The sequence below is a fragment of the Clarias gariepinus genome, chromosome 7 (genome assembly GCF_024256425.1).
Source record: "Clarias gariepinus isolate MV-2021 ecotype Netherlands chromosome 7, CGAR_prim_01v2, whole genome shotgun sequence".
NCBI lineage: Eukaryota > Metazoa > Chordata > Actinopteri > Siluriformes > Clariidae > Clarias > Clarias gariepinus.
This window is the reverse complement of record NC_071106.1, coordinates 17,365,824-17,380,812: the sequence shown is the minus strand read 5'-3', so window position 1 is coordinate 17,380,812 and position 14,989 is coordinate 17,365,824. Positions and strand designations below refer to the sequence as shown.

Genomic DNA, 14,989 nt, shown 5'->3' with positions numbered 1-14,989 from the left:
ATTGTGGTTTATTTGGAGGCATTTACCAATTTCGCTAAGTGCAGTGCTGGACAAAGTTAGAGGTTCACTTTTTCATAGATGCCATACTTCCATTGGGGAGACCTGAGGTGACATCAATCTAGCTGACACCCTCCCCATCTCATACTTCCAAGCCTGTCATGTCTACATGTTACAATCAGGACCAGAGTACATGTATTTTTGCTTCTTTATTGTATTTTTTCCTCTCCTTGCATGATATAAATGAAAATGAAATGTACGGTACACTTATTTAATCTACTATGCCCATATCGATTTAAAAACAACAGTTCCATACTTGTCTAAAAGTGTGTTATAGTCTTTATAGGACAAGTTACATGGTATTTATATATTTAAATAAATGCTTTACTGTACAAAAGAAATACTTTTATTGATTTTTTTGTGCATGCTTTTGTGGAAGAAACAGATTACCATGGAGAGCTGACACTTAAAAAGTTTAATTATTAATATTTAGGATTATATTGATTTATGATAGGATGTCCAGAAAAATATACATCAAGTGTGCAACTCTTATTACAGATCATGATACAGACCAGAAAATGCATTTTGATCAGCAGTTTTTAAATCATTTTCTACAAAATTAAGAGGAAAGAAAATGCTAGTTCAAGTCTCAATATACAATATATACTAACCAGCCATAACATTAAAATAAAGTTGCATTATATCTCCATTATGCTAAATACCCTAGCCTGTCTAAAGGTGTGCTGTGGAATGTGATATCAAGATGAGCAGCAGATTCAGCAGAAGTTGTGAGGTGGAGCCTCCATGGTTGAAACATGGTTTGCTCAGCGATGCTCGATCAGATGGAGATTTGGGGAGTCTGTAGACCACATCTTAAACTCTTGTGGAAACATTCCTTAACAATTGTTTCAGTGGTTATTTAGCTGAAAAATACCAATGGCATTGGAAATACAGTTTCCATGCTTAGTCTGTAACAATGTTTAGGTAGGTGGAACATGACAAAGTAGCTTCCTCATGAATGGTGGTATCCAAGGATTCCCAGCAGAACGGTCAGTGATACACACGCACCAAGGCATCCGCATGATATAAAAGAAACCATCATTTATCAGACCAGGCCACCTGCTTCCATTGCTCCATGACCTAGTTCTGATGCTCACGTTCTGAGGTGCTTTCAGTGGTGGGCAGGGGTCAGCATGGGCACTGTGTGAGGTAAAACTATCTCTTCCATAGCCAGCAGTAACATTGTCTGCATTCTTGTGACGATACCTTTTCTGTGGAGTCGGAGCAGATGAGCATGTCTTTGCTCTAATCCGCCTTGGCTGGTCATGATTATTTCAGTGCTTTTTTGGCTGTCCTTCCTTGGACAGCTTTTGGCAGATACTCAATGCTGCATCCTAGAAATGCCACAACTTTTAAAACTGGCTGTTCACTTAGTGCCTCATATATCCCACTCCTTGACAGGTGCTACTGTAATGAGAGAATCAATGCTATTCACTTGACCTATCAGTGATTTTATGTTATGGCTGATTGATCTGGGTAAACATTTAAAATAACCTCAGTAGCTATAACTGCTAAAATGTAGTCACATTTTAACGACTAAATCAAACAAATGTATTAGCTTAAACTTATTTTCTAATAATCAATAAATTACTGTGACCTGAAACAAAACACTTTCCCAACACTTCTTGTTTAAGCAGGCTTAAGTTCACCAAAAGAAACAGGACATCTAATGCAGAATTTACAGTAGATGCATTTATCAGTCCACAAACTGTCACACTAATTTTACTAAAGTGACTTCCAACAATTCTGAGAAATAAAAAAAAAGTTAGCTAGAACCTCAATTTCTTTTCATTCATTTCTGTACACAGCTAATGAGAGATTAAAAATTAAAGCAGCAAGTAGTCAATAAATTTCACACAATAAAACTGTTCTAAATCTAAATATTTTGATAAATATTTTTAAACATATTTTGAAAGAGTAAAGTTTAACAAATCACATAAATTTGAATAACAATGGGCCTCATTAATCAATCTTTTAATAATGTTGTTCATCAATGTTTATGCTAAAAGAAACCAAAAAAAAAAAAAAAAAAAACTTTCAGCCAGATTTCAGTTCATTTCCTTGTACTCGAGTGCTCTAATAAATGCTAACCGCCTCTAAGGTGCAAAGTCCATTCATGCCACAGCTGATTTGCATTTGGCGATGCCCACAAAACTGAATAAAGGTAAAAGCTCAAAATGAGCTGAATACAACTAAATAATAATAATAATATATAAATGTAACAAACATGTTCGCTGGTCAGACATCTGTTGGTAGAGAGCAGACTGGCTGCGCCCTTCTTCAGAGGGTGTGGGGGAATACCCAAGGTTTTGGGTATGGTGAGGTGTGGCGGTTGGTATTAACTAGTCTGCTCTGTTTTAAATAATAGGTTTGCAATTAAAATGACACTGACTCATGAGCACTTAATAAAAAATTATATATACATACATGTGTGTGTGTTTGTAAAACTTATTGGTTTTCATAACTAATAACTTTATTTGCATTCAGCTTGATAAATGAGGCCCAGTGTGTAGTTATTGCTGCCTGCAAATAAGACAACAAAGAACAGGTAAAAACCTGCATTTCAAAGGTTCACAGTAGGTAAATCCATCTAATAATTAGAGACAGTAAGTGTGAAAGTGATGTAGTGAATTAGATTATGGTCTGTGAGGGTGTCCAGCTTCATCAGCTAGATTGAGAATGTATCGGGCTATGTCCTCCTCTGTAGGCGCGTCAGACATTACCCATGATTCATTGGCAGCCGTAAGCTGGATCCGGCAGATGGGACAGTTTCGACTCTGACCACTCCTACAACACACAGATAGCAAAACGAGACGCTCTGAATGGGAGTCTCACAAAAAGAAAATAATAATCTCAGCTGAGGACTAGTACATACCACTTATCAATACATTTCTGACAGAAGCTGTGAGCACAGGGCAGAATGAGATCTGCTTTTCCGTCCATACAGATACAGCACTCTTCCTCCTCTGTCAGCTGCTTCACCCTGCAATATGATCATGTTGTACATATGGAATAAGACACTTCAGGTGTACTGGTATAGGAAATCAACAACAAGCTTTTGGGATACGTGTGATCATTACTATCTTTTAGTTCATTATTTACCCATGTGAACGTGTCCTAAAGTGTTTTTACTTCTCCTACATCGGCAACATTTGTGAACAGGGAGAACTAATCATACATGCCATTATGTTGTCTTGATATTTTTGCAGTGACGTTACTGCATACTACAACAGTTAATGTTGTGTGATCAGCAGCCACAATTTCCTCTCTCTTGATGTCAATAAGGCCAAGGAACGGATATATATATATTTATTTATTTTTTTTAATGATGTGGTGTAAAACCATTACATTGTGTATGTTTTTTCTATAAAATTGAACATTCTGAGACATTCTGTTATTGAATATTTATTTATCAGAGACATGCTGTTACAGAATGTTAATCAAAACCATCTGACAGATCCAATTTGAGATTTTAACAGTGCTGTGGTATGAGGGTACTTTTACCCAGCTCAAATCTACACAACCTGTGAAATATAAATGGTGTCAATTTAAACAAGCAAACTAACTAAAAAAAAAAACTGAATAAAACTATACATGCATGCAGCATATATAGAATCTAGTTGTGCCTTTAAGAAATTCTTATTTTGGCTTGGCAGCATGTGATGGTTTTTGCTGTACCTGCCCATCCACATGCTGGCCTGGCACGAAGCTGGGGAGGAAAGCTGTCCAGAGGAACACTCCATACTGCCATCTGCTGCCAGCACTTCTGCTGCTTGGCTGGTGATGTCTTTGTAAAGCTGAATAAACTGATACAGGTTCATAATGCGTGAAGCTTCCACCATACCATCCTCCTTATTAATCTGTAATTATAGAGAATGCATACATATTTTTCCCTTAAGAGTGAGGCGTGAATTATTAAAGATAAAACCAGTTTTGGAACTAAACTCTACAAGACTGGTGTGATTAGAGGAAGTAAAGTTTCTTATTTTAAATGCAATCATGAGAAGAAAAAAAAATAATCAGACAGACACACAACCTACACACGTATTATGCAATTTCTGTTTCTCAAAATTCCTCTTACTGTTGGACACGTGATCAGTGAATGCAAAAAGTTCCAGAAAGCTATTTAAATTTTCATGTCTCTATAAAGCATTTGCAAACCACAACATGTTTTTTTCCCCCCGTTTTAAAACTTGATACAGGAAGTAATGAGGCAATAGTGATGGGAATTTACTATTTTTCATTTAGTACTACTTCTGGCTCTTATAATTCAGCCAAAGTGAGCAATGATTTGACCCATGATTGGTATGTGTGCACCTATATCACTAAAATTATTCAATATAATTATTGGAACTCCAAATTACATTTGTTTAATTGTCCCAATCATATCAGTAGCTTCTAAGGAACTTCTAATTCCTTAGAAATTCCAAATTACATTTGTGTAATAAAGTGTTTACACAAAGTGTTACAAACTTTAAACAAAGTCCTTCTCGCCATTTTGCACAATTCTAATGATACTGTGATGTCCAGATTAAATCAGAATGAATATATAAAAAAGGAAAGGTGATAAACTATCAAAAAAGAAACCAAAAAACAATCAAAACAGAACACAGTGTGCCATTTACTTTAACAAATAAAAAAAAGTTACTATAAGCAAAACAGCAGTATCAAAAAGTTTTAAAAGTGAAAAATTGTAAGAAATGTCCTTATGTTGATTGGCATTAAGAAAGATCTCATCATTAAGTCAAGTCTAACCACTCATATCATTAAAAGCCTTCAGGGTACTTTTGACATGATATGGCCTGTGGCCTACCATGTTCATTTTTTTCAGTACTGTTTTTAACAGTTTTTAAATGAAATAAACTATTTAATAAAAAAAATGATTATGATCTTCACCTTGGTGCACACTATCCTCACAGCCACTTTCCACAGAGCAGATGCATCAGATCCAGGCTGAACCTCAAACAGTAGATGCTTCGGTTGGCCAACTGCCAGCTTAGCAGTGCTAATAGTAAGAGGGAAAAAAAAGAAAGAGTTAATTAAAGCACAAAAAGGCATGCAGAGTTTGGCCAAGTTATATTAATCTAGGTGTGCAGTTAGGCACTGCTATTTAAGGACACTTATTTTTTTATCCACAGAGCTGATGAAACTGCAGCTTACACATCATTTAGCTCTGCTATATGGGCCAGAAACTCCTCATAGGTGAGATAGCTACTATCCCGCACTAATCCAGCATGTTTAAGCAGCTTCTCAGGAAGCTTGCCCATCACAACATGGCCAGAGATTTGCTGGCCCATCTCAACTCCTCAAGGAGGACCATGCAGAGAAAACACAAGGCTGCATTCAGTGCTCAACGCCCTGCAGAGAAACATAAAAACACAGAAATAAAACAGGAAATTACTGTAAATATTATAGAAATTGGGTGTGGAACACCATGAAAAAGTCAGAGTTTATTTGCAATGATTAATAGTACAGCCTATTATCATGATTTTGGAATTTTTACTTATACTACACCAGAAGGTCTAGTTAAAAAAAATTTTTACTGCCACAGAGCTCGAGAGTAACCCAGGTCAACCTTCAGCTCGTAAGCACAATTTTTACTCGTGTGGGTTTTTTCTGGGTTTCCAGTTTCCTTTCTCCCCAAACCTTGCCATTCGGAGGACAGAAGAATTTGAACTGCCAATTCATATGAACACTTGTAAGATTATCCTGCAATGAACTGGTGTCTTATCCAGGGTGGATTCCAATGATACATCCAGTGACCCTGAACAGGATCAAGCACTTGTTTAAAATTAATGACTTTTGTTCATCTTAAAATTGAGGGAGGTTTATGACACTCCAACAGATGGCAGCACAAGCCTGCTTCCACGGTCACAGGGAGCACCAACCTTCATAAGTCTGTGTGCCAAAAGACATTGCCCTGGGTACATCGGATGTAATGTAAATAGGGCAATTTTGACCACATCTGCGATTTTATCATGGACAGCATGTTCTGCATAAAACTGGGCAAATCTCCCACAGACGTTTGACATGATTTGGCAAGTTTACAGTGATGCTACAATGAGTCATTTGAGGTGTTCTGAGTGGCATACACACTTCAAGAACAGAACATCACTGAAAGATGTCTAGACATCAGGAAGACCTTTAACAAGCTCACTCACCGAAAATGTTGAAACCATGCGACAACCTGTGCATTATGATCGTCCAAAAACAATCCACAACATTGCTGCCACTGTTAATGTGTCATACGGAACAATCCAGGCAATCCTGATGTCGTCCTCAAGCTGCTGACCCAGGGGCATAAGGAATATCGCATCAAAGTCTGCCAAGAATGTTGTCAGTGTGTTGTGGATCATTAGCGGTAACAAAATTTGGGTGTATGGGTACGATCTTAAGACAATTCAACAGTCTTCACAGTTAAAGGGCCCATTATTTCCACGACCAAAAAAACAAAAAAAAAAAGGAAGAGGGAGGTCCACAGCTCAACCACCTTTTTTCAACATTCATGGCATAGAGCATCAAGATTTCATCCACAGCCAGATTGCCAATAGCAAATTCTACTGCCAGGGTTTTAGGTTTAGGGTTTAAGGTGTCTGAGGGAGGACATATGCCAAAAGCGACCGGATCTGTGTTGTGAGAATCTTGAAACTTTTTGATACACCCTTGTATTAATCTACAAACTCTTGTGTGCACATTTCTTTTGGAAAGTGTAATAATGTTAAATATGTATAACAGTGGTATTTATTTATTTAGCTAAAATATATAATCCAATCAGTCATTTTATCTCCAAGTTTACTGTGGTTTGTAGAACTGGTTAACGAATTTCTTTCATTTGTTCAGTTTAACTCTCATTTTATTGTTGTTGTTGATAACAACACGTGCTAACGAACGTTAATAATCATAAAAAAAACTGATTGTTACAAATAACTACAGTGTAATGATCTATATAACATTAATACACAAGTACATATAAATACACCAACACCTGAATAATACTGATATAACCAGCACATTATTCAGACCACCGATACGACACCGTAGAGTAAACTATGTCTAAATAAAGCGTTTACTAAACATGACGTAATCTATTTAGCACGATTCATCACCACACATAACCCTTAACTCGATTAACAACGCCAGTTAAATCAAACGAGCTAGGTAGATAACAATCTAACAACTAGATCAATAAAAACAGTAAACGTAATCCCACACGTTATTTATATAAGACGTGTTAAGGTAAAGAAATTATTGCGAACCTGTTGACGGACGTTCCATCCAAGTCTATTTTCGAGATGAATTGACTTTTTTCAGAACGCGTAGTTAGCCACTTTTTGGTGATAAACACGGACGCTTAATGATGACGTCACGACGGCGAGGGCCGCGTAACAATTTGCTCGTCATTGATTACAAAGTGCACTAAAGAGTGTGTAGAAAACATTTCTTGAGCCCCAGTTTGAAAAAGTAAATATCTATAAGTAGTTTCGTACAGTTTGCAGGAAAAATCTACAGCTTAAAGGGAAAAAAATTTATTTCTGTAAATTTGTTTACAGTTACAGAGCGGTTACAATTGGAATACCCTATCATTTAGAAACACAATCATTCTACAAATCCTTCTGCATAGATATCATAAAACAAAATATATATGGTGCTTCAAATATTTGAACAGAAAGCGACATCACCTTTCTACAAAGGGTATTCAACTCAAACTGGGACTTGTGATTGAATTTCTTGTTAATGAAGGCTTAAAACTGATTAACCTTTACAGAAGACCTCAAGCACAGTACAGTGATGAGACACTTAGCCGCAGTAAAACATTTGCTTGGGGTGGAACGTTTTAAACAAAGCCGCACATCCATGAATGGCATTGTGGCTAAGAGTGGCTCGGGGCAAACTGCAATCGTTCCTGTAAACATTACGAGAGTAGAACACCTGATCCTTAAAATTAAATAACTTGTCGCCAATTTGCGAAAGAGATGCTTCTGTCTGTGGGAACTGTACGCACAATCATTTAGAAACAATACTTGAAAATTACAAGAAATGATCTGGAAGTTATTGCCACATCCCCTGTGTAGTCTTGACCTCTCTCCAAGTGATTTTCACATGTTTGGGCCATTAAAGGAGTTCCTGTGAGACCATTAAGAAGATCATGGCTTCTTTGAAGAAGGTCATGGCTCCAGCATCCTGAGGAAACTTTATACCTTGATGGCATTCAAGCTCTAGTGAAACACTGGGATAAGTGCAGTGGCATAGCACGGGATTCTATAGATAAATAAAGGTAATTTTTAATCTTACAACTGTGTTCTGTTACTCTGCACAATCAGAAGTCCCGGTTCGACTTGAACACCCCTCATCCTTTGAATCTAAACTGTTATTTACAATAATAGGAGTCGTTCAGAGCATTGCAGCATTCCTTTCCTTTTCCCTTTGCATCCCATCCCTAAAAGAACTGTTCTTAGGATGATATTTCATCTTCCATCTGGAGTGTTATATCATCACTACAGTTCCGGCTGTCATTCTGCATGTTGAAATCTTCTGTGTGTCTCCACATCTCAGTCTCGAACATATCTTTGTGTTGAATTCTTTCCCATGGTGAAAGACGGTGTTGCTGTTTACTGAAAAAGATGTCATATAGAGACCATCAGACAGTGAACTCCCTTTGACCAGGTGCACAGTGACATCCATGAAAATTCATTAAGGGAGCAGAGCATACATTAAGAAACATACATCTTGAAATACCAAAATGTTCCTGTTCCTGCCATTACCAGGAGCGTCACAACAAGGAAGACACATGCAATAGGCACTGCTGTAGTGGATGGAAATAGAAAATGGTGTCACAAGTTGTTACAAATATACTGTATATATATATATTTTAAATGCATATAAATTGAGTTTGAGCTCTACCTCCAAAGGAAAATCTCTTCCCAGAAAGGGGTTGGTCATCTGTTTCATTATGAAAAATGGTTACAGAGGAGGAATAAATGAACGGATGTAAGGAAAGATCTGTATAAGTGATGGAAGTAGAAAGCGAGGAGGAAATGGAGGGCTGATATCCAGCACTTGGTGGGGAACTAGAAGGTGGGGATGTTTGAAAGCTCTTTGTTGTCATAGGGGCAACAGTTGAAGGAAAGGTTGTAGGTAGCACAGAGGTGTTAAAAGCAGTGGAAATAGGCTGTGGAGATAGAGAGGAGCCAATGAAGTTTTTGTTAAGCTGAGTTGACTTAATAAACGATGAAGATGTTGTTTTAGCATCAGTCCTCCCAGGAGACACCGTTGTCATATTTGAGTCAGTGGATGTTGTTGCTTCAGTTTGACCTGTATTTCATAGGACATATAATTTACCTCCAATGCCATGCATTTTGCTGGTATTAAGTATTTAATCTAGATTTTTTTTTTAATAAATCATTGCAGTTTAGTGCTTGAAATGCTGTAGATATAATTACAAAAAATAATAAATAAAAACATCTTATTAATAATAATAATAATAATAATAATAATAATAATAATATAGTTATATAACACCTGTGGAATTGAAGCAAAATGCATCAAATAACTGGCTAGGAAGAGTAGACCAAACAATGACCCCAGTTTTATTTTTGCCACAGTTTGGATTTTTCTTAATTCGAGGAATAACAGCAATTTTCTCCATAACCCAACCATATCTGCAAAGCATAAACATAGGCTAACTTAAACATAACTGCATAATTTATTATGTCAATTACAGTACTTCAACTGTATATTTAGATAAATGTCAAATCATGTTTAAATGAAAAGAATGTTTAAATATCAAGTCAATATACTCTTTTAATGCATTTTACTATACCTGCATGTCTCTAAGCCATTGTGGTGCGCTGTTTCTACTTGAGCACGGGTGGCTATACTAACACCCATTCTTGTGCATACATCGATAGCTGTAGTGGCATTAAACTTGTATGCTTGGTTCTTGAGCTGGACTACAAATACTTTAGAGATCCCACCATTTTGTGGATAAACTGAAAAATTCCAAAATTAAAGACATTTAACAATGCACTGAGCCAAAAACAACTTGTTAGATATAGGATTACAGTAAATACTGCAAAAAAAAAAAAAAAAAGATCAACATGATTCTTAGAAGCTATTTATTTTTCTTTTTTTTTACATGAATAGATTTTGTCTTACCTTGGATCTGGCTGAGATCTAGACTGGCTGTGCAAATAACCAGAGAGAGAAGAAGACACAAAACTGAACATACACTGGACACCATTGTAACTCCACTGAAAGTTAGTTTTGCGCAGAATGTACTACCATGCTGCAAACATTATTACCCACAGCTTAAGATAAGGGAAAACAGGAAACAGGAGATAGAGGATGTTCTGTTAAGAGACCTTCCAGATCAGGGCAAGAGGGGATGCGTGCAAAGGTCATAAGACAAATCATGGTTTGGTATAAAAGTGTATGATTCAAATTGTTTGAGTGTTATAATATGTTTGTTTTTTTCTGTTTCTGTGGTTGGCAGGTTTTAAAATTGCACCTATTAATTTTCTTGATGCTTGTCATCCTTTTGGTCTATACATATAATAAGGCAACTAACCAGGGGCCTGGGTATGCATTGTATACTCCAAAATTGTCTTAGTCAGCCATTCTATCAAAGGAATGTTAACTTCCTAATGAATATTTTTCCTCCTGCCTAATCAGCCCATCCATGTTATCTTTTCATAGTTATTTTTAAACATTGTTCTCTCACTCCAGGAAGAATGTTCCTTTTCAATTTCCAGCTGATTAAATGTAAGATTTATTATTATATGAAGATTCTGTAAAATTTCTTTCATTTAATAGGTGGTTGACAAATTATGCTCATATAACTGCAAAACCAAAGACCTTAACAATGGTGCGCATTCAGATGGAAAAAGTTCCTATAAGTGTGATTTTTTTTTTTTTCTTGACAAATCACATAACCATCATTTTTACATTTAAGCTTTACATTAGACATTTAGGCATTATCCATTATTTTACGAAAATGCTCAAGTTTCTGTCAATGGTTAGGTCCTTACAATGGACTACTGGATTACTAACTATGCACCATCAGTTGAACACTGTTGGAAAGTTTTATTTATTTATTAATTTTTTTGAGAGGCTTTTTTTTTTGGAGAGATTTTTTTTGAAGACAGATATGTCTTCAGCTGTCAAAAGGACAATCAACAAGCCCATTTAAATGCAATTCTGCCAAAGGGTTATGATACAACATCAATGTCATGACATGTTCAGTGGAGAAATTTTAAGAACACCCACAATTAGCTCTGAATGTAAAAACTTTTTCCAGAGAATGGTTTCCATTATCTCAATTTACAAATCAAATCAGTAAAAAAACATATTAGATCAATATACAGTATATTGTATCTATATTGTATAGTCTGTAATGTAATTTTCACTGCTTTTTCCGTATATAAAATCTAACTATTTAGAATTGCAGACAATAATTTTTTTTTTTAAAGCTACAGAAAAATTTAGGTTGACCCACCTCAAGTTTAAATGCAAGTTATCACTGAATATACATTTATAATCATATTTTATAATATATATATAGTCTTTAGAACTATGGGCATTGATAGGACAGTGGTAGGTTTCTCACCTACCGTGCCAAAGGCATGTGTTCAATTCCCAGCCAATGCCCAAACCCCAGCCACTGGTTGCACGGTGGTCACATCAGCAATTGTTTCATCGTAGGATAAACTTGAACAGGCTGAAAATCTTTGTGTTTATTTATACAGTTTCCAAACTTGTTTATTAACTATTATTTATTAGTTAATAAATTATAGTTATAAATTATTTTTATGTGAACTTTTTGGATGAACTACTCTACAGCAGTTATTTGCATGTGTCCAAGACTATTGTACAGTACAGTACATGTCAATTCACACTGCTTACTTCCTGTTGCAACAAAAGCCTTCCTCTGATATTAGCTCCTGCTATCTTTGGCCCAATAATGAACCTTCTTTCAGTCACTTATATCTTCTCTTCTTACCTCTTGTCTTGAAAATCAAGATTATCTAGGCATGTTTAGTTGTATACATCCCACAGTGGATAGAAGCAGGTGCACTTATATAATGTTACACCACCAAGCTTTTTCTTTGACATAATTTCTTTCACACAAAGAGTTAAAAATGGCAACACTTACTGGAAAATTTTATTATTATTGTTGTTGTTGTTGTTATTATTATTATTATTATTATTATTATTATTATTATTTAACTGTTGTGAGATTTTTCACAATAAGTCCTAGTTATAGCACTGCAGCCATGGTTAGTAAAAACCCAAACAGTAAAAGAGTTAAACAGGATAGTGGAGTTGGCTCTGAATAATACATTGTTTAACGGAAAGGCTGGTGAATCACCCATGGACAAAACACTTGTAAAGTTTTAAAAGCATTCATGTAGCCTGCCATGGCAATGTTGCCTAGCAGACCTTCTGGACTTTTGGGTTACTCCAATAAATGAATGAATAAATAAATAAATAAATAAATAGCTGTGTGTTGTTATGCTACTCTGCATTTGTGGTTTAAATATTCCAAGTCAAAAGCTGTTTAAAAATGTTTATGCATACAACAATGTTATTAATAACTAACATTAAAAGTTAAAATTCTTATATAAATTATATAATCAGTATAATTTGTTAAAAGAATATGAACAGTTGCAGCAGGTAGAGATGGCTCTGGTGATATTAGTTATAGAAGAAATGAGCTTTGTTTCACCCTTTTGGCATGCAGTGTTTTCAACCCTCACGAAAAGGTATCCGATGGCCTCATCGATTATTAACCAGGACTGTCAGAACTCAAGCCTTCACATGCCCAGCTGCACACAGATCAGAGAATTTTTCCAAACTCCAGCTCAGCCACAGCAACACATTTGTAGTTTCCTACTCCCAATCTTCAAAACCTTAAAACCTGGTGTACATGAACAACACTTTATCAAATCATGAGCCTAAGGACGGTGTCTCACGGGGACCTTCAGAATCTGTCTCTGTCAAAACTGCCAGCTTCAGACAACAGTATGTTCAAGTCCTACTCGGTCAGCAGCAATATTGGAGGCCGATTTGAAAAGGAGAGTTTGGAGGAGATCAAGGTGGTGTCTAAACCTTTTCATCCCCCTCGGAGGCCTGTGAGAGCGGTGAGGCCGGTGAGTGCTCTCAGTGTCAGTGGCTCCTTCCTCCAGATTAACCACCTGCAAGGAGAGCTGGTACGCAAAAGAAAGGTGAGCACTAACTGAGGATAATCAAAATTTTACAAAACTAACGGTTATTTTTCAGCCTGGGTTCAATGTCATGGGATATTTATTATGATATATATGGCGGGGTGGAAGGTTTTTTGAGTAGCACTATGGTTTACAGAATTAGAACACACACACACACACACCAACTCTGGTGCATCGGTTCACTACAAAGGATGGACAAATCATAAATTTACAAGCAAACCTTTGGGCAAGTTCAAGTAAGCTTAACTATACTAGTTAAGTCTCATGATTTTGTATCACAGAAATCTGAGGTAAAAAGTGTACACAAAAAGTGGTACATCATATAACGACATACAGTAGGGTAAGCTAGTTAGTTAATTTCTTACATTAATAAAGAGTAAAGAACATAAACTTACAGCAACTGTACACAAACCCATGTTCATGATCCTGAAAAGATCATTCATTATTTGTGCATGCTAACAAAACTAAATAGTAGGTGGGATTCAGTACAAGTAGTGTTTAATACAGTTACAGGAAAAGTGAGGTTTGTTGGACCACTGTGTAAACATTGTTTTAAAAATGGAGTTTTCTTTCTTTGCCAAGGTCATTAAGGAGGAGGATTTCTTTCTTTGTTGTTGTTTTTTTTCTTTTACGGTGCTTGAATCTTCTTTTGCTCCATCTGCTGGGCAACTAAGAATAAAAACTACATCTAATTGTTTATTCCTGATTAACCTCCCATATCATTAGGAATGTGAGGACCTAAAGAAGGAAAACAAGTACCTATCCAATGAAATTCACATGGAGAGGATCATGATGAGAACTGAGAGTGAGCTTACCATGAGGAACCTTAGAAACCTCAACCAGGAACTTCAGGCCGAGGTTAAAGAGGTACTTCATTTCAGTTAGCCACCATTTGATCAAGGCATGTAGGAGAGGGGGGGAAAACAAACGCTTGCTCTAATTTTTTAGTAGTTTGCTACATGCTATACCAGGTAGTAGGTTGTATTTTCACTGTAGATTCTGTTTCCTCTTGGCGTTATAAGTTAAAGCAGAAGCTGCATCTGAACCAGCAGAGGGCGACACTGTGCTCCAGGGCAGCTGAGGAGGCAGACAAGTCACGAAGTGAGGCAGAAAAGAATCAAACACGGGCAGAGGCTCGGGCACTAGAAAGCAAAGGAGAGAGAGATGCAGCACTGGCTGATAAACTGCAAGTCAGTGAAGAGCTGCAAAATTTGATTAAGGAGGTACACAATCATCTCTAGGGTGGAGTATGTCTCGACGTTGGGTGAAGATTCATACTTTCTCTTATTTATCTGTATTAATGAAGTGTTTATACAGTGACGCACTGTGAAATTGCAATCAACCATCCGCTTACTTTACATTGTGTTCTACAGCACAAAAACACACAGCTGCTTCTGGCCCAGACTGAAAAAAATTACTTTGAGGCCATGTTGAAACTGGAGAGGGTGTCTGGAGAGAAACAGTTTCTCCTCAAGGAAAACAAGGGTTTGGAGGATGAGAAGAACTCTCTACGGCAGAAAATTAAAGAGCTGATTGATGAAAATGCAACACTCAAAGAAAAGTAAGGCATTTATGACTGAATTTAGATGAGAAGTTGCTAATGTGAATTTGCATTAACATTTACAGCATTCTGGCTGTAGGGAGGTGACCTGGAGACACAGGGCTGCTGCTGCTGAGGAGCAGAGCGAGAGAGCCATTAAGGAGCAGCA

At 36.6% G+C, this 14,989-nt stretch overlaps 3 protein-coding genes across 3 annotated transcripts; 1 reads left to right on the top strand and 2 right to left on the bottom strand.

Annotated features, from left to right (window-relative positions):
- Window positions 1-457: 457 nt before the first annotated feature.
- Window positions 458-7,424, bottom strand: rnf141 (ring finger protein 141). The gene is made up of 6 exons (XM_053500008.1): window positions 7,314-7,424; window positions 5,218-5,415; window positions 4,954-5,062; window positions 3,736-3,917; window positions 2,933-3,040; window positions 458-2,844 (listed from the first exon to the last, which is right to left on the bottom strand). The coding sequence occupies exons 2-6, from the start codon at window positions 5,352-5,354 to the stop codon at window positions 2,694-2,696; spliced, it is 687 nt and encodes a 228-aa protein (XP_053355983.1). The 5' UTR covers window positions 5,355-5,415; window positions 7,314-7,424; the 3' UTR covers window positions 458-2,693.
- Window positions 7,425-7,567: 143 nt separating this feature from the next.
- Window positions 7,568-10,366, bottom strand: lyve1b (lymphatic vessel endothelial hyaluronic receptor 1b). Its single transcript, XM_053500640.1, has 6 exons — window positions 10,213-10,366; window positions 9,878-10,046; window positions 9,577-9,716; window positions 8,959-9,369; window positions 8,782-8,860; window positions 7,568-8,669 (listed from the first exon to the last, which is right to left on the bottom strand). The coding sequence occupies exons 1-6, from the start codon at window positions 10,295-10,297 to the stop codon at window positions 8,510-8,512; spliced, it is 1,044 nt and encodes a 347-aa protein (XP_053356615.1). The 5' UTR covers window positions 10,298-10,366; the 3' UTR covers window positions 7,568-8,509.
- Window positions 10,367-12,712: 2,346 nt separating this feature from the next.
- LOC128527642 (cytadherence high molecular weight protein 2-like) lies at window positions 12,713-14,845 on the top strand. The gene is made up of 4 exons (XM_053500106.1): window positions 12,713-13,280; window positions 14,007-14,147; window positions 14,303-14,503; window positions 14,654-14,845. The coding sequence occupies exons 1-4, from the start codon at window positions 13,005-13,007 to the stop codon at window positions 14,843-14,845; spliced, it is 810 nt and encodes a 269-aa protein (XP_053356081.1). The 5' UTR covers window positions 12,713-13,004.
- The last annotated feature ends 144 nt before the right edge of the window (window positions 14,846-14,989 follow it).

Bases quoted from the DNA above. Each gene is read 5' to 3' on its own strand.
- LOC128527642 (XM_053500106.1), top strand. From the start codon at position 13,005: ATGAGCCTAAGGACGGTGTCTCACGGGGACCTTCAGAATCTGTCTCTG. The intron at 14,148-14,302 runs GTACTTCATTTC...TGGCGTTATAAG, and splicing joins TTCAGGCCGAGGTTAAAGAG to TTAAAGCAGAAGCTGCATCT. The intron at 14,504-14,653 runs GTACACAATCAT...TGTGTTCTACAG, and splicing joins TGCAAAATTTGATTAAGGAG to CACAAAAACACACAGCTGCT.
- lyve1b (XM_053500640.1), bottom strand. From the start codon at position 10,297: ATGGTGTCCAGTGTATGTTCAGTTTTGTGTCTTCTTCTCTCTCTGGTT. The intron at 9,370-9,576 runs GTGTTATATAAC...TATGAAATACAG, and splicing joins ATTTTGCTTCAATTCCACAG to GTCAAACTGAAGCAACAACA. The intron at 8,670-8,781 runs GTATGTTTCTTA...CATCTTTTTCAG, and splicing joins ACATTTTGGTATTTCAAGAT to TAAACAGCAACACCGTCTTT.
- rnf141 (XM_053500008.1), bottom strand. From the start codon at position 5,354: ATGGGCCAGCAAATCTCTGGCCATGTTGTGATGGGCAAGCTTCCTGAG. The intron at 5,063-5,217 runs GTAAGCTGCAGT...TCTTACTATTAG, and splicing joins ATAGCAGAGCTAAATGATGT to CACTGCTAAGCTGGCAGTTG. The intron at 3,041-3,735 runs GTACAGCAAAAA...ATCATATTGCAG, and splicing joins GCCAGCATGTGGATGGGCAG to GGTGAAGCAGCTGACAGAGG.